Source organism: Pristiophorus japonicus, chromosome 10, assembly GCF_044704955.1.
Source record: "Pristiophorus japonicus isolate sPriJap1 chromosome 10, sPriJap1.hap1, whole genome shotgun sequence".
Taxonomy (NCBI): domain Eukaryota; kingdom Metazoa; phylum Chordata; class Chondrichthyes; family Pristiophoridae; genus Pristiophorus; species Pristiophorus japonicus.
This window is the reverse complement of record NC_091986.1, coordinates 160,257,904-160,276,362: the sequence shown is the minus strand read 5'-3', so window position 1 is coordinate 160,276,362 and position 18,459 is coordinate 160,257,904. Positions and strand designations below refer to the sequence as shown.

The following is an 18,459-nucleotide window of genomic DNA, read 5'->3' as shown; positions in this document are numbered from 1 at the left end:
AAAACCTGCAAAAGGACATAGACAGGCTAAGTGAGTGGGCAAAAATTTGGCGGATGGAGTATAATGTTGGAAAGTGTGAGGTCATGCACTTTGGCAGAAAAAAAATCGAAGAGCAAGTTATAATTTAAATGGAGAAAAATTGCAAAGTGCTGCAGTACAGCGAGACCTCGGGGTCCTGGTGCATGAAACACAAAAGGATAGTACGCAGGTACAGCAAGTGATCAGGAAGGCCAATGGAATCTTGGCCTTTATTGCAAAGGGGATGGAGAATAAAAGCAAGGAAGACTTGCTACAGTTATACAGGGTATGGGTGAGGCTACACCTGGAATTCTGTATATGGTTTTGGTTTCCATATTTAAGAAAGGATATACTTGATTTGGAGACAATTCAGAGAAGGTTCACTAGGTTGATTCCGGAGATGAGGGATTGAGTAGGTTGGCGGAGCAGGCTCGAGGGGCCTTATGGTCTACTCCTCTTATTTCTTAAGTTTTTTATGAGAGGAAAAACCTACTTGACCTTGTCCTTGCCAATCTACCTGTCACAGATGCATCTGTGCAAGACAGCATTGGTAGCAGTGACCACCGCACAGTCATTGTAGGGACGAAGTCTCATCTTCACACTGAGGACACCCTCCATTGTCTCAGCAGCAGCAGCAGAATTGTATTCCACCACAATCTGTAACCTCATGGCCCAGCATATCCTACACTCTACCATTACCATCAAGCCAGGGGACCAACCATGTTCAATAAGGAGTGGAGAAGAGCCAGGAGCAGCAACAGGTGTACCTAAAAATGAGCTGCCAACCAGGGAAAGCTGCAACATAGGACTACATGCATGCTAAACAGCAGAATCCCTATGTTATAGACCGGGCTAAGCGATCCCACAATCAACAGATCAGATCAAAGCTCTGCAGTCCTGCCACATCCAGTCATGAATGGTGGTGGACCATTAAAATATCTCCATCCTCAAAGATGGAGGAGTGCAGCACGTGAATGCATAAGACAAGGCTGAAGCATTTCTAACCATCTTCAACCAGAAGTGCCGAGTGGATGATCCAACTCGGTGTGATCCTGAGGTCCCCACCATCACAGAAGCCAGTCTTCAGCCAATTCGATTCACACCACGTGATATCAAGAAACGGCTGAGCACATTGGATACAGCAAAGGCTATAGACCGCGACAACATCCCGGCTGTCGTGCTGAAGATTTGTGCTCCAGAACTAGCGGCACCTCTAGCCAAGCTGTTCCAGTACAGTACAACACTGGCATCTATCCGACAATGTGGAAAACTGCCCAGCTATGTCCTGTTGACAAAAAGCAGGACAAATCCAATCTGGCTAATTACCACTCCCATCAGTCTACTCTCAATCATCAGCAAAATGCTGGAAGATGTCGTCGACAGTGCTATCAAGCGGCACTTACTCACTAATAACCTGATCACCGACGCCAGTTTGAGTTCAGGACTACTCTGCTCCAGACCTCATTACAGTCTTGAGCCAAACATGGGCCAAAGAGCTAAATTCCTGAGGTGAGAGTGACTGCCCTTGACATTAAGGTAGCATTTGACCGAGTGTGGCATCAAGGAGCCGTAGTAAAATTGAAGTCAATGGGAATCCAGGGGAAAACTCTCCACTGGCTGGAGTCATAACTAGCATGAAGGAAGATGGTTGTGGTGGTCACAGCCCCAGGACGTTGCTGCAAGAGGTCCTCAGGGCAGTGTCCTAGGCCCAACCATCTTCAGCTGCTTTATCAATTACCTTTCCGCCATCATAAGGTCAGAAGTGGGGATGTTCGCTGATGACTGCACAGCGTTCCGTTCCATTCGCAACTCCGCAGATAATGAAGCAGTCCGTGCCCGCATGCAGCAAGATCTGGACGACATTCAGGCATGGGCTAATAAGTGGCAAGTAACATTAGAAAGAAAGAAGAAAGAAAGACTTGCATTTATATAGCGCCTTTCATGACCACCGGACATCTCAAAGCACTTTACCGTCAATGAAGCACTTTTTGAAGTATAGTCACTGTTGTAATGTGGGAAACCCGGCAGCCAACTTGCGCACAGCAAACTCCCACAAACAGCAATGTGATAATGACCAGATAATCTGTTTTTGTTATGTTGATTGCTGGATAAATATTGGCCAGGACAATATTTATTAACGCCATTTAAGTGCCAGGATCTGGACAACATTCAGGCATGGGCTGATAAGTGGCAAGTAACATTTGCGCCACACAAGTGCCAGGCAATGACTATCTCCAACAAGCGAGAGTCTAACCACCACCCCTTGACATTCAACGGCATTACCATCGCCGAATCCCCCATCGTCAACATCCTGGAGGTCACCGTTGACTAGAAACTTAACTGGACCAGCCAAAAATACTGTGGCTACAAGAGCAGGTCAGAGGCTCGGTATTCTGTGGCGAATATTTCACCTCCTGACTCCCCCAAAGCCTTTTCACCATCTGCAAGGCACAAGTCAGGAGTGTGATGGAATGTTCTCCACTTGCTTGGATGAATGCAGCTCCAACAACACTCAAGAAGCTAAACACCATCCAGGACAAAGCAGCCTGCTTGATTGGCACCCCATCCACCACCATAAACATTCACTCCCTCCACCACCAGTGCACCGTGGCTTCTGTGTGTACCAGCTACAAGATGCACTGAGCAACTCGGCACGGCTTCTTTGGCAGCACCTCCAAAACCCACGACCTCTACTACCTCGAAGGACAAGGTCAGCAGGCACATGGGAACACCATCACCGAGTTACACACCATCCTGACTTGGAAGTATATCGCTATTCCTTCATCGCTGGGTCAAAATCCTGGAACTCCTTCCCTAACAGCATTGTGGGAGTACCTTCACCACACAGACTGCAGCGGTTCAAGAAGGCGGCTCACCACCACATCCCATGAATGAATAGAATAAAATTAGTGGCTGTGTTTATCTACTTAAATTACTCCATTTAATTAATTGTTTTATGAAGTGCTTTTGGGACATAGAAAATAGGTGCAGGAGTAGGCCATTCGGCCCTTCTAGCCTGCACCGCCATTCAATGAGTTCATGGCTGAACATGCAACTTCAGTACCCCCTTCCTGCTTTCTCGCCATACCCCTTGATCCCCCTAGTAGTAAGGACTTCATCCAACTCCCTTTTGAATATATTTAGTGAATTGGCCTCAACTACTTTCTGTGATAGAGAATTCCACAGGTTCACCACTCTCTGGGTGAAGAAGTTTCTCCTCATCTCGGTCCTAAATGGCTTACCCCTTATCCTTAGACTGTGACCCCTGGTTCTGGACTTCCCCAACATTGGGAACATTCTTCCTGCATCTAACCTGTCTAAACCCGTCAGAATTTTAAACGTTTCTATGAGGACCCCTCTCATTCTTCCGAACTCCAGTGAATACAAGCCCAGTTGATCCAGTCTTTCTTGATATGTCAGTCCCGCCATCCCAGGAATCAGTCTGGTGAACCTTCGCTGCACTCCCTCAATAGCAAGAATGTCCTTCCTCAAGTTAGGAGACCAAACTGTACACAATACTCCAGGTGTGGCCTCACCAAGGCCCTGTACAACTGTAGCAACACCTCCCTGCCCCTGTACTCAAATCCCCTCGCTATGAAGGCCAACATGGCATTTTCTTACTTAACCGCCTGCTGCACCTGCATGCCAACCTTCAATGACTGATGTACCATGACACCCAGGTCTCGTTGCACCTCCCCTTTTCCTAATCTGTCACCATTCAGATAATAGTCTGTCTCTCTGTTTTTACCACCAAAGTGAATAACCTCACATTTATCCACATTATACTTCATCTGCCATGCATTTGCCCACTCACCTAACCTATCCAAGTCACTCTACAGCCTTATAGCATCCTCCTCGCAGCTCACACTGCCACCCAACTTAGTGTCATCTGCAAATTTGGAGATACTACATTTAATCCCCTCGTCTAAATCATTAATGTACAGTGTAAACAGCTGGGGCCCCACCACAGAATCTTGCGGTACCCCACTAGTCACTGCCTGCCATTCTGAAAAGTACCCATTTACTCCTACTCTTTGCTTCCTGTCTGACAACCAGTTCTCAATCCACGTCAGCACACTACCCCCAATCCCATGTGCTTTAACTTTGCACATTAATCTCTTGTGTGGGACCTTGTCGAAAGCCTTCTGAAAGTCCAAATATACCGCATCAACTGGTTCTCCCTTGTCCACTCTACTGGAAACATCCTCAAAAAATTCCAGAAGATTTGTCAAGCATGATTTCCCTTTCACAAATCCATGCTGACTTGGACCTATCATGTCACCATTTTCCAAATGCGCTGCTATGACATCCTTAATAATTGATTCCATCATTTTACCCACTACTGAGGTCAGCTGACCGGTCTATAATTCCCTGTTTTCTCTCTCCCTCCTTTTTTAAAAAGTGGGGTTACATTGGCTACCCTCCACTCGATAGGAACTGATCCAGAGTCAATGGAATGTTGGAAAATGACTGTCAATGCATCCGCTATTTCCAAGGCCACCTCCTTAAGTACTCTGGGATGCAGTCCATCAGGCCCTGGGGATTTATCGGCCTTCAATCCCATCAATTTCCCCAACACAATTTCCCGACTAATGAAGATTTCCCTCAGTTCCTCCTCCTTACTAGACCCTCTGACCCCTTTTATATCCGGAAGGTTGTTTGTGTCCTCCTTAGTGAATACCGAACCAAAGTACTTGTTGAATTGGTCTGCCATTTCTTTGTTCCCCGTTATGACTTCCCCTGATTCTCACTGCAGGGGACCTACATTTGTCTTTACTAACCTTTTTCTCTTTACATATCTATAGAAACTTTTGCAATCCGTCTTAATGTTCCCTGCAAGCTTCTTCTCGTACTCCATTTTCCCTGCCCTAATCAAACCCTTTGTCCTCCTCTGCTGAGTTCTAAATTTCTCCCTGTCCCCAGGTTCGCTGCTATTTCTGGCCAATGTGTATGCCACTTCCTTGGCTTTAATGCTATCCCTGATTTCCCTTGATAGCCACGGTTGAGCCACCTTCCCTTTTTTATTTTTACGCCAGACAGGAATGTACAATTGTTGTAGTTCATCCATGCGGTCTCTAAATGTCTGCCATTGCCCATCCACAGTCAACCCCTTAAGTATCATTCGCCAATCTATCCTAGCCAATTCACACCTCATAGCTTCAAAGTTACCCTTCTTTAAGTTCTGGACCATGGTCTCTGAATTAACTGTTTCATTCTCCATCCTAATGCAGAATTCCACCATATTATGGTCACTCTTCCCCAAGGGGCCTCGCACAACGAGATTGCTAATTAATCCTCTCTCATTACACAACACCCAGTCTAAAATGGCCTCCTCCCTAGTTGGTTCCTCGACATATTGGTCTAGAAAACCATCCCTTATGCTAGGAAATCCTCCTCCATCGTATCGCTTCCAGTTTGGCTAGCCCAATCTATGTGCATATTAAAGTCACCCATTATAACTGCTGCACCTTTATTGCATGCACCCCTAATTTCCTGTTTGATGCCCTCCCCAACATCACTACTACTGTTTGGAGGTCTGTGCACAACTCCCACTAAAGTTTTTTGCCCTTTGGTGTTCTGCAGCTCTACCCATATAGATTCCACATCATCCAAGCTCATGTCTTTCCTAACTATTGCATTAATCTCCTCTTTAACCAGCAATGCTACCCCACCTCCTTTTCCTTTTATTCTATCCTTCCTGAATGTTGAATACCCCTGGATGTTGAGTTCCCAGACCTGATCATCCTGGAGCCACGTCTCCGTAATCCCAATCACATCATATTTGTTAACATCTATTTGCACAGTTAATTCATCCACCTTATTACGGATACTCCTTGCATTAAGACACAAAGCCTTCAGGCTTGTTTTTTTAACACCCTTTGTCCTTTTAGAATTTTGCTGTACAGTGGCCCTTTTTGTTCTTTTTCTTGCGTTTCTCTGCCCTCCACTTTTCCTCATCTCCTTTCTGTCTTTTGCTTTTGTCTCCTTTTTGTTTCCCTCTGTCTCCCTGCATTGGTTCCCATCCCCCTGCCATATTAGTTTAACTCCTCCCAACAGCACTAGCAAACACTCCCCCTAGGACATTGGTTCCGGTCCTGCCCAGGTGCAGACCGTCCGGTTTGTACTGGTCCCACCTCCCCCAGAACCGGTTCCAATGCCCCAGGAATTTGAATCCCTCCCTGCTGCACCACTGCTCAAGCCACGTATTCATCTGCGCTATCCTGCGATTCCTACTCTGACTATCACGTGGCACTGGTAGCAATCCCGAGATTACTACTTTTGAGGTCCTACTTTTTAATTTAGCTCCTAGCTCCTTAAATTCGTTTCGTAGGACCTCATCCCTTTTTTTACCTATGTCGTTGGTACCAATGTGCACCACGACAACTGACTGTTCTCCCTCCCTTTTTAGAATGTCCTGCACCCGCTCCGAGACATCCTTGACCCTTGCACCAGGAGGCAACATACCATCCTGGAGTCTCGGTTGCGGCCGCAGAAACGCCTATCTATTCCCCTCACAATTGAATCCCCAATCACTATTGCTCTCCCACTCTTTTTCCTGCCCTCCTGTGCAACAGAGCCAGCCACGGTGCCATGAACTCAAAGCAGTGTATCTGTTTTGCAGGGGGATGACCACAGGGGACCCCTGCACTACCTTCCTTGCACTACTCTTCCTGCTGGTCTTCCATTCCCTAGCTGGCTGTGGATCCTTCTCCTGCGGTAAGACCAACTCGCTACACATGCTACTCACGTCGTTCTCAGCATCGTGTACGCTCCAGAGTGAATCCACTCTCAGCTCCAATTCCGCAACGCGGTCAGTCAGGCGCTGGAGGCGGAGACACTTCCCGCACACGTAGTCGTCAGGGACACCGGAAGTGTCCCTGAGTTCCCATAAGGTGCGATATAAATTGAATTACTTTTATTAACTGAAAACTTTCATGATTGCACCTCAGAATGTTAGTTTTTGAACTTTGTCCTCAATATTATACATTGAGAATTTAGTCCAAATGTCGTATCGTTTATCAGCTTTAATCTCTCAACTTCTCAGTTATGCTGCAATTAATACTGGAATATTTTTTAGGTGCCCATGCAAATCTGTTCTTCTTTGGGTGTAGCTCGTTAAGAGCTCCATAATGTGTTGCAGACAGCTGTGTGTGAGAAATTTAATTTTGCATGCTTATGATCTAAAGTTTCATACTTTTTTGTTAAGGGCCTTTTTGGTGTACCTGAGCTGAGCTCCCCCGTAGGATTTCAGGTGGCTCAAGAAAATGCATTGAAAGAAACTGAACAGTTAGTGGAGGAAGCTTGCATCACACCACCTGGTCCTCAGATTGTTCAAATCTTTGACAAACTTTCAGACTGTCTTTGCCGAGTTGCTGATTTGGTAAGTAGTGATAACTATTTGTATTACTAATGTTTTATATGACTTTCAACTTTGACAATCAGTTGTTTTATAGTTTAAATTAGTTTTGTCTTTTGATTAAAACATTTACTTATTACATCTTGAGGCATTACAATTAACAAAGTGAAAATTGGTTTGCAGGAAGAAAGTTATACAATAGCAAACTTTACATTCAAGAAGAACCTTTTTTAGTTTAGCAAATTGTTTATTCAGAAATCTGGAAATATTAGCAGTTAAGCTAGTAAAACTGCAGGAGGCATTGCAGTCAAATATGCACTTAACCTGCTTTGTAAAGTTGTGTTGTCTCGTTTAACTTGTTTAAAATACTTTACATTAGCAATAAAACTACATACTCCACACACACAAACTTGTAATATTTTAAAAACGTTAATTACCTGTTGCATTTAGACTTAAACTATTTGGGACAGGGATCTTGTCAAAAATTAGGTCAAGGAATCTTGGGCTCAATTTTCCCGGGTCATTTGCACTGTTTTTTTGGCGCGCGTCGTTTTTTTCTGGTGTAATTATTTAATTCAAAGTTTCCCCCTGGAATCTGCGCCGGCGTAACAGCTTTATTTACAATTTTTCTACGTTAGTTTTTTTTGTCGTCATGTCCCTCATGTCTGTGCCAGTTTTCAGCATTTTTCGCAGTTTTCCCAAAATGTTTTTATCCCAGCTCGGCGTATCTGGCCACTCCCGAAAAACCTTCTGGTGAGTTAACAGAAAGCAACGCACATTGAAAACAGCGCTGAATAATGCCATTGTTTTTCATCAAAGTTTTTGAAGGGAGTCTCTTAACACTTGAAATATCCATAATAAAGTTTAACTTTTTTTACCTTTTCAACGGGGTCCATGGAAGTTTCTTGGATTTCTGAAGTTTTCATTTTTTTTTACTCGCACGCCACCACCACACGTCTTCTAGCAGGGCTGGAGGGTCGTAGAGTCGGCCGTCACAGGCTCGGGGCTTGGCTGGAAAACAAGCCCGGGATGAGAGATGGCGATCGGAAGGCTTCTGCACTGAGCCTGGGGAGGGAGGTGCCGATTGGAAGGCTGCTGCGCTAGGCACAAGACTGCAATGAGTTGGTGGGGGGGGGGGGGAAGGGGAAGGGGGGGGGCGGGGAGGGGAAGAGAGAGAGAACAAAGAACCTGTACTGTCTGCCTTCCTGCCATTTTGAGCTTCTTGCAAAGGTAACATTTAACAATGGGGACAATACTGACAATGCCATACCTTGCGCGAGCCTTCTGCATGATGGTGCTACGTAGGAAACAATTGATTCAACATCATTGCATGAGGAATATCAGAGCCCATAGGGTGCTGGGCAGGAGGCCTTACCCACGTCGGGTATATTGAGACAGGCGTTCATACCTGCACCTGAGTGATGCAGACTGTGTCAGAAGGCTGTGTTTCCGCAAAGAAGTTGTAACTGAGATCTGAAAGTTGGTGAAAGCAGACTTGCAACCTAGAAGCGTCAGGAGGACTGCTTTGTCAGTTGAAGTGAAGGTTGCAGATTGTTTCAAGCTAGAAGTGGGGATGTGTGCGCCATCTCTCAACACTCAACACATATCTATATTTGGCAGATGACAGTTGCAGTATATGCACGGAGGAATGATTACATAAAGTTCCCCATGACCACCCAAGCAATGTGTGACAGGGCTGTGGGCTTCTCCAGGATTGCTGGATTCCCAAAGGTACAGGGCTGCATTGATTGTACCCACATCGCCTTGCAAGCACCTTTTTGAAGGACTCTGAGATGTACAGGAACAGAAAAGGCTTTCACTCCCTTAATGTACAGCTCGTGCGGGACGACATGCATCACATCATGTCAGTCGATGCAAGGTACCCTGGGAACACCCCTGATGCGTTCATCCTACGTGAGAGTGTTATATCTGCCATGTTTCAGCAGCAGCCAGAAGGGCAGAGTTGGCTAATGGGAGACAAAGGGTATGGCCCCGCCACCTGGTTCATTACCCTCCCCCCCCCCCCCCCCCCCCCCCCCCACGCGTAACCCGGACGGAAGCTGATCGGGAATACAACATGTCGCACATTACGACGCGCAGCATCATCGAGAGGACTGTTGGCATCTTGAAACAATGTTTCCGATGCCTGGACCATTCTTGAGGCTACTTGCTATACTCCCCTGAGATTGTTGGTCAGTTCACTGTTGTGTGCTGCATGCTGCATAACTTAGCCATCATGAGGCAGCAGCAGCAGCTGGTAGGAGCAGACCCACCTGCAGTAAGATGGCTGATGATAATGATGAGGACGATGCAGATGACGAGGACGAGGAAGCCATGCAAGTCCCTGAACCCGAAGCACGATGGCGGAGAAGGGCGGGCCATTGTGCCCCTTTAACGATTGCTCGAACCTTGCGCTAGCAGCTCATCCATGAACGCTTTTCTGCTTGAAGGCTCAGCAACAACTATTCCACATGGACCATGTTTACTGTTTGGACCTGTTCTGTAATGTGTTGTGTTAATGGAACAAATAATGGAAACGATTCAGATTTAGTGTAAAATATATTTTATTCAAAAGTTTAACAAAGTTCTTTATACTTAACTTTAAAGTTTGATAAGAGAACAATGTTATTAAAGTTTTCAGTTCACTTAAAATCTTTAAGATCACTTACTAGCTTTTAAACTTGTAAATTTACATAACTTACAAAAATCTTTTCATTGAGAACAAAAGTTATAACAGTAACAATAATAATAACAACAGCAGCAAAGAAAGGCTGCACCCATCTCTCCTCCACCTTATTCTAAGACTGCCCTCCGCGCTTGTTCTTGATGACTCCACCACCACTGCCCGCAGGCAGTGGCGCAATGATTCTGGAGTTGGTGCCAAACTTATTCTTTCTAAGATCTCGGGTAGTGTGCACCTGTTGAGGGGGTAATGGCAGGTGGTAATGTGGAGGGCCCGGCTTGGGGCTCTTCAGATGCTGGTCTGGGGATTGAAGTGGCAGTTGATTCTGTCAATAGACGCGGAGTTAGGCGTGTTCCCTTACTGCAGCAGATAACTCCAACATGCCATCCCTCATGATCCCTGATAGTGTCTCAACGACCTGCAACATTCCCTCCCTCTTGTTGAGCAAAGCTGTCTCAACTACATGTGACGTTCAGTGATAGTGTTTGCACCATCTCTGACATTCCCTTCCTGATGTTCACTGACCACGCATCAACTACTTGTGGCATTTCCTCCCTCATGGTCACTGACATGGTTTCAGCTGACTGAGATATTCCTTCACTCATGGTCCCGGACATCGTTCCTATTTCTCGTGAGATTGTTGTTACTTCTCCCGACAGTCTCACTACCACATCACCCACCCCATGATGGTGTCCAGGAGTGATCGTGTAAAGTCAATGTTCTCCGCACTCCTTGCTATCATCTGAACCACATCTGTTCGATCATGCACGTCAGGAGAGCACGGTCGAGCCCTCCTTTCCCTCCTCCCTACGGGTATGGCTCGCACCCCACCACTGGGGCCCTGGGTGTGCCTCGCTGCACCACACCACTGGAACCTGCAGCCTCGGAAAGTGGGGCCCTGGGTGTGCTTCGCTGCACCCCAGCACTGGGACCCGCAGTCTCTGACGTTAGGAAATCATGGAATGTCCCACCAACACTCAAACCACGAGTCACGGAAGGGGCTGGCACCTTAATGGGCGGCACCTGCACCTCCACCAAATTCAGTAAAACAGTGGGGGCTTCATCAATCTCCATCCCCACCCCTCACCCCCATGCTCTTGGTCTGGAGGGTGGGATTGAAAGATGTTCTCCTCTTCAGGCTCGTCCTCATCTGAATAATCTTCTGCATCGTCCGAGTCGGCCTCAAGTTCTGCAAAATAAATCAGAACACAAACAAATGGTTAGCAGCAGAGAAGGGGGCAGGGTGGGTGGCATGAGTAGGCTCACACAGCGTAGGCCAGGCAGCAGGCTGATTTTGAAGGACCACAATGAATGATAGCACATTGCATCAACCGAAGCGTAGCTGACGGAGACATCCCCATGAACTGAAGCATGGCTAGCCCGCGCAGTACTTAGCCGTTAGTAAAGCCAGACTCTGGAATTTGCAGGACTTACCCTCTCCCTCGAGTGTGGGCCCACCTTGAGCAGTGGTTGTTGCTTTTCTCCAGGCAGGACCCATCAAAGCAGCGATCCTCTCTTCCAGTAGCTGCAGATTTGCCGGGCCTCCTCCTGGTCGAGTTCTTTCCCTTTTATTATGTGCCACCTTCCTCTGCAAAGATGAAAATGCAACTTTTTAGAGAGGGTGTCGTTCTGCTGGATGGGACATATACAGCTGGTCACATTTGCAATTGCAATCCCATTGAATAAATGAAAATATTACTTACACTAACTACTTGACCAAGGTCCTGCCACTTTTTACACTGGCCTCCAGATCTAATGGTGGTCACTATTGCGCAGTTATCTTCTGCAACTTGGTTCCAGTGTTTCTTCATTTCTTGGGTGGAACTTTTATGTGACCTCTGCTGGTGTTCAGCTCCTGCCATCTGTTCTCAATCACAGTAACTAGTGCCTTCACTTCACCCTGTAAGAAATTCTTGGTCCTTGCACCGCATTGCATCTTGTATTGCTGCAGATTCAATTTTTCCAATACTCTCACACAGCAATCCTTCTCATACAACTGGCTCTTTAAAAATGGCCGATTGCCAACCCGGAGCTGTACTGCACATGCGAGTCCATTGAAATAACGTCAAAAACATATTTTTTTGTTGCGCCGCACAGAAGGTGCGGCATAGTTTTTTCGGCGCAGACAGCAGGCTCCCCCGCCCCCACCCCCCCCGCCATCCCCCACTCCCACCCGAGGAGACTGGACACGCTGCGTGGTGCCAAATTTAAATTAATACATTGGGGAAACTTTGGCAAAATATTTCTGGTGCATTTCTGGCCTTAAAAAAACGGGTGTAACACTGGCAATACACCAGAAAATGGGCTTGGGCAAAATTGAGCCCCTTATATTGGTCCTGTAAATGCCCGAGTAAAGTTTTGGTTTATCTTCATTAACTTTGATTTTTTAGACTTCACATAGTATTTTTGAATTTTCATTAATTTTATTGCCTTGTCAATTAATGATTTTTGGTATATTACTTTTTGTATGCTGTTTTCCTGTAGCAATTTTAATTTGTTTTTTTCTGCATGTGTCTTCCCAACTAAAATCAGAATTATGATGTGAATTGAGTTTTACAAATATTTTGGTAGATTTCATGGGAAGTATTAAGTTGCCATGTGCCTGAAAATGGCTGATGGTTCATTGTTGAGTTTTGTTGTATGTTGTTTTTGGAAATTGCACTTTTACGTAGCTATGGCCTCTATACATATGCATATATGCTTTCTGTGACTGTCCGTGCAATGGTAACTTGTTGGGATAATGGTGTATGTTAATATCTTTATTTTTGCAGCAATCTGTATGTATGAGAAATTTAAATTTGCACGTTGATTAGAACTACAAAATGATAGCCCCAATATCTTCGTTAACATTGGACTGTGAAGTTAAGGATTGTGTATTTCTAGAAAAATAAGCGTTTATGACTATTGGAAAAGTAGCATGATCTTGTCACTCATTACTGTATTTTTCATACTAGGCAGATTTTGTTAAGGTAGCGCACCCAGACCCTTCATTTCGAGAAGCTGCGGAGATCACCTGCATGACCATTGGCACAGTGGTGGAAAAGTATGTTCCCAAAATTGACAGTGGAAGAATTGTTTATGCAAACTAAAAGCTACTTCTGTGTAATTGCAGAAAATCAAAAGGAAAATAAAGCCATTGCCGCGTTTCTTCTGAAGGAAGCAAACTAAAGCTGGAGTATATTTGAGGTGTGGTTTTGTATCTAATGTTGGTCCTTAAATCAAATAATTGTTGTTTTGGACAGGAGATTTTGGGTTATTCAGCAGGGGGGGGCGGGGGGGTGCGGGGCGGGGCGGGAGTGGTGGCATTCACAAGTGAATGCAGCTTTGTCTTTGCCTGTTGTCTGAATTTGCATTTCCAGCAAGGCTCATTGGAACCATCTGGGCTGTGACTCAGTCACACATACTGATCTGCTGTGCCACTGGGGAAAGTCCCATTACTTTTTGAGTGGTTACTGTAGACCAGAGGTTCCCAAACTTTTTTTGCTGAGCCTCGACTTAGGGATTCATGTCCCATTTAAGCCTTAATACCCCAGCCCCTCTCCTTCCCCCCCGCCCCCCCAGCTTTTTGTAAGAAACAGTGGCCCGGATTTTGCGGTGGTAATGGCAGCGAACCTTTCAGCTTTTGCTGTCATTACCCCAATGAAACTGACCATAACATCAGGATTGCATGTGCAGATAAACGTGGAAATCCTGAAGTTGTGGCCAGTCATTCACTGCTTTGACACAGGCTGTGCTATGGAACACCTCGTAGCCGGCAATCAATGAAATCACTTGAACTGACACAAACTTCCCATTTTCTGCTCTAATATTGCTGTTAAACACTCCATTAAAAAAATTAAGCCTTGTTGAAAGTTGTAACTAGGGTTTTAATGGCATTTTGACTGCTGAACAAATGTTCTGGCTCTAGAAAAACAATTTTATATTTGTGGGTGCCAAGGTTCTCCATTATAGTAATTACTAGATTTTTTTTAACAAATATTTGTTTAAAATTTGTTTGATATTTCAGCTTCTACCCTAACCCCATGTGTATTCGTGCTCTCAAAAAAAATGTTCAGGTATTGATAAAAGCTGCCTTTTATTTCCTGGTTTGGTGTCTGATAATTCTTCAATGTGATTGGCTACTTAGATACTGCTGCTGTACGCCGGGGATCCCCTTTTGACAAATTAAGGTTGAGAAAGCTAAAGACCTTGCTGCAGAGATTGCAAAATCTTTGTAGGCAGCTTTCTTCGAGGTCAGCAGAGATCGGGGTTGCTTTGCTGCTGACCGCAAATTCCGGGCCAGTGTTTTGTAGTGCCCAAGACGATGGCAGAGTTTAAACCTATTGGCTTCAAAAACTGGGAATAAAGTGAGAGAAGTTCAAAATGTTTACCCTGCCTTAATTCATGTAGGGATTGCATGCCTCAAATAGCCAACTGTTTAAATGTTCTCTACTTAATGCAGAAATGTCTTTCACTTTAATTGATGTAGCCTCATATAGCCAGAGGAGATGCATTATGAAGCGATTTCAGCATAAGGAGCTGCTCTAATAGGTCTAATGTCCCCTGTAGAAATCGGGAGAGATTCAATCATCCAAAAATATATCAACTGGCTGTTTGTGGGACCTTGCTGTGTACAATTTAGCTGTCACATTTTCCTACAAGATAAGTGAGTACATTTCAAAAGCAATTAATTGGCTGTGAAGCACTTTGGGACATCTGAAGGAACATGACTGACCCTCCTCTGGCTATACGAGGCTGCAACTTGGCTCTCGATCTTGGCCAGCCTGTCCCCCCGGATAACCTCACCTACCTCCCCGCCCCCCCCTCCTAGTTTGGGCACCTTTACTCTAGACCATCTTCACTAATGTTTCACAGTTCTAGTACTTGCATTTATATAGTGCCTTTCACATTCTTTTGATTATTTAAACATGGAGGTCAATATGGTAGGAGAGCAATTTGACAGCAGAAAAATTGTATTGTGAATTTTTTTTGTTATGCCCTTATTTTGGACATTTAGAAATTTGATATGATGAGAAAAAATATGAGTGGGAAAAAAAATTCAGCCAGTGTTTTGAGTGATTCCTGGAAACACTAGCTATATTGCTAGTGTGATATACTTTTATGACAAATCGTACCTTTTGCGTGTGTCACAGGCTGCAACAGGAAATTGACACCATTGACATTTGAAAATACCTATCATAGTGCCACCTACAGGAGTAGCAAGTACTCCAGCTACTTGTGAGCTTTCAAGGAAATCTGTGCCCTACACACCAAATTAAATTTGTAATGGACAATCTAAATCAGGTTGTGGCTATTCGAATTCCATTCTTCCCCACTGACTTTCTCAGCACTTGAATGTCTCGATTTATTTATTCTGTTTGCAATTAAAACTGTTTAAAAACATGCCAAAAAAAGATGCAGTATATGCTACTTAGATTTTGAGCACAAGATACACACACGTTAGGTTGGATTTTCAAAAGGTTTTTGCCGCATTTTGACCCTTCGCAGTGAAAAGCCCGGGCGGGATCCTCGGCTCCTTGTTTGCAGCGGCGATGGGAAGTGTAAGGGGGTAATAATGTTGGGGTGAAAGAAGACTTCTCCTCTTCAAGATGGATTCTCTGAAATAAGGAATTGACACCAACCCTTATGACCACAGAATCAATCAAACGAAACCTTGGATTCACTTCTTCGATCTTTATTCAAGCATATGCAGGGAAAGCGTTCCAGTCCTAGCCGCCTAAGTCTGAACCTTCAACGAACAATGGTTTCACACACAGTTGTACAGTTTCCGAGGCGTGCTGGACTCGTGCTTCTATTCTACAGCCACAGGTTGGCTTACAACTGATCAGCGGAGCTACATTGATTTGGTAACCCTTATCAGACTGGCTGCTGAGTGGTCTTGCAGCATCTTTATCTCTCCATTGCACGTGGAGCCGATCTCTGTCTATTGGAATGTGTTGTTCTACAGTGTTAACTTTGCCCTTGTTTTTCATAGCTAGTTCTGCATTTTTTAAAGATAAGCGCACAAGCAAAGCTACTCACTTTAACCTAATTCCCTTTAATCTGATCCTTACTCAAGTGTACTTTTTACCCCCTTACAACTCCCCCTTATGGCCCTTGGCTATATGCCCAAGATAGACCATTTCCCAATTAATTCCTCATGGATGAGCCTCCAGGGTTGTCCTTTCGCCAGGGTAGCGCTACTTCCCGAACTGCAGGACCCACCTGTTGGCTTTCCCATCAAGGTTATACGAGATAAGTCCTTTCTGCCGGACTGTCTATAATCCCTTTATTCAGTGTTTTAACTATTGCTCGTGCTATGGCCTGCCTCTTACGTCGGTTACATTTTTGACAGGCTAACAACAGCAAGATTACCAATATGACCCCTTGCACCACAACCTGCACTTGTGATATAATCCATATCCACGGATGTACTTGCACATTGAGTCCAGCATTCCAAAACTTCATGTACCAAGGCTGACTAGCCATCATCTCCTCAGTGTCCTTTTGCCGTTTGTCTTATTTCTTCCATCAGAACTATATACTTCAGCCTTTGCCGCTGAATATCCTGCTCTAGTTGAGTTGTTCTTCATTTAGTTTGGGTATCGGTTCTCCTTGCGTCCCGGTGGCCTTCTCATACCCCTCTCGAATAGTGTCTTTCATTGTCCCATTGATGGTTTCTTCTTTCAGTTCAGAGTGTATAATGTACCCATTTAGATGTGTTTCATCAAACGGGGTAAAGCAGAAATCAGTAGTCATGATGGCGCAGGAGGTGCCCCCTCTCTTATTTGTAACTGTCATTTTAGTTGCCGTGGTGCTCACACACCTTTCCCCATTTCCTCGTGGAATAGCGGTTGTTTTGTAATCCCACGCCAGGGGTGTGATACTCAATGTGCACCTGTCAATATCTACAGTCATCCTTGATCAGTCATGGTGGATCTCGACATAAAACAACTTGGTTATTTTTATAGCAATTATCTATGTTGAGACTCTTAGTACTGTTGTTCTCTTTCATCACATATCTGGATAGGTCATGATAACGCATGCGAGTTTGATTTCTTATTTCCCCTATATTGTCTGTTTGGTATAGGGAATCTCCCTTTGTTACATCATACTGTGGTATTGATCCAATTCGGCACCTTTCCATTTTGGAGTTGCTCTAGGTTATGTTGTATACCACTGAGTAACCATGCTCCGTACCCTGCGCAAACTATTTCTGTCTGTATGGTTGTGCTCAAGTTCCTTTCAGCTCTGTTTATCAAATTTATGGTTCTGGCATGGTCTCTCAATGTGTGGGCCAGTTATAATTCCCCCTCCGTGCCATTACCCAGTTGTGCCTGTACCCTTTCATTATTCTCATCCCAATCCAACAATCCCCAAAGGTTCAGGTTAGGGCATCGACCCGATCATTTATTGTGTGCAGGTTTATAGTGTTTACCATCACAACTCCCACCACATATCTTGCGCCTACCATTTCTAGTATCCCTCTTTCTCCCCGGTCCCGTTTTTTTGCCCGATCCTCTTTCCACGCTAAACCTCATAAATTTTGATTCAGGGCCTTCAAGTGCTCGCAGGGTCAGATTTTTATGGAGGCTTATAGTTTTTGGTCTGCAGAAGCTGGGGATGGTTATGTCTGTTAAGTTTAGGAATACCATAATTATACGTTGATGTACCCGAAGTGTATCTTATTACCAATCCTCCTTTTACTCCAGCGTTCATAGTGGGACATGTTGGTGGCGCTGAGGGTGTGGTGGTCGGGGCCCTGGTTGTGCTCACTGTTGTTGGTGGGGCGGCAGTGGTGGTGGGTCTATCCTGGGAACTAACCCTCCAACACCATTCATAGGCGTCTACACATTGGGAGGGCGGGCATATCTTCCACTCATCCTCCCCTTGCTTGGGGTATTGCGGAGAATTGAGTGAAATTTGGCGTGCACATTATCTGCACCCTCTTTTCCCGGGTACAGTATCTTTGTCCCTCCCTCCTGATTACAAAACACACTGTGGTCTTATTCAACTTAATTGTTAGTCCTGTATTACTGGTCCACCTCCATTGTCGGTTCGACCCCTCGCTACGTTGTCTTATGCTCGTTAGTCCCACGCTGCAATTTAAATCCACTGTTTCTCTGACGGTCACTGTCAGCGTTCCTGGTTCTTTATCATAACTAATGCCGCCTGAGTCCCTGTAATACAGGCCTTGCTGTCCCTCAGCTGGTTGTCTTCGGTATGAAGATGAGTTACCCCACGTTCCCACGAGCACCAGAATCCTGCAAAAAAAATATTTCCCGGTCGTCACTGGTTATTTAGTGACTATGTCTTTTCAACTGGGTCCCCTTATAACTACGCAGGCACGTGTGTCACTTACCATTATTACCTGATGGGGTCCGGTCCATTTTGATGAGAACCCGGGTTTCTCTCGGTTAAT

At 45.1% G+C, this 18,459-nt stretch overlaps 1 protein-coding gene across 1 annotated transcript in view; it reads left to right on the top strand.

Moving 5' to 3' along the window:
- The window catches only part of LOC139275151 (mitochondrial intermediate peptidase-like), a 306,230-nt gene that overhangs the window by 6,738 nt on the left and 281,033 nt on the right, over positions 1-18,459 (top strand). The window contains exons 2-3 of the mRNA XM_070892217.1: positions 7,226-7,399; positions 13,013-13,101. Coding sequence (XP_070748318.1) covers positions 7,226-7,399; positions 13,013-13,101 — 263 coding nt within the window. The remainder of the gene's footprint in view (positions 1-7,225; positions 7,400-13,012; positions 13,102-18,459) is intronic.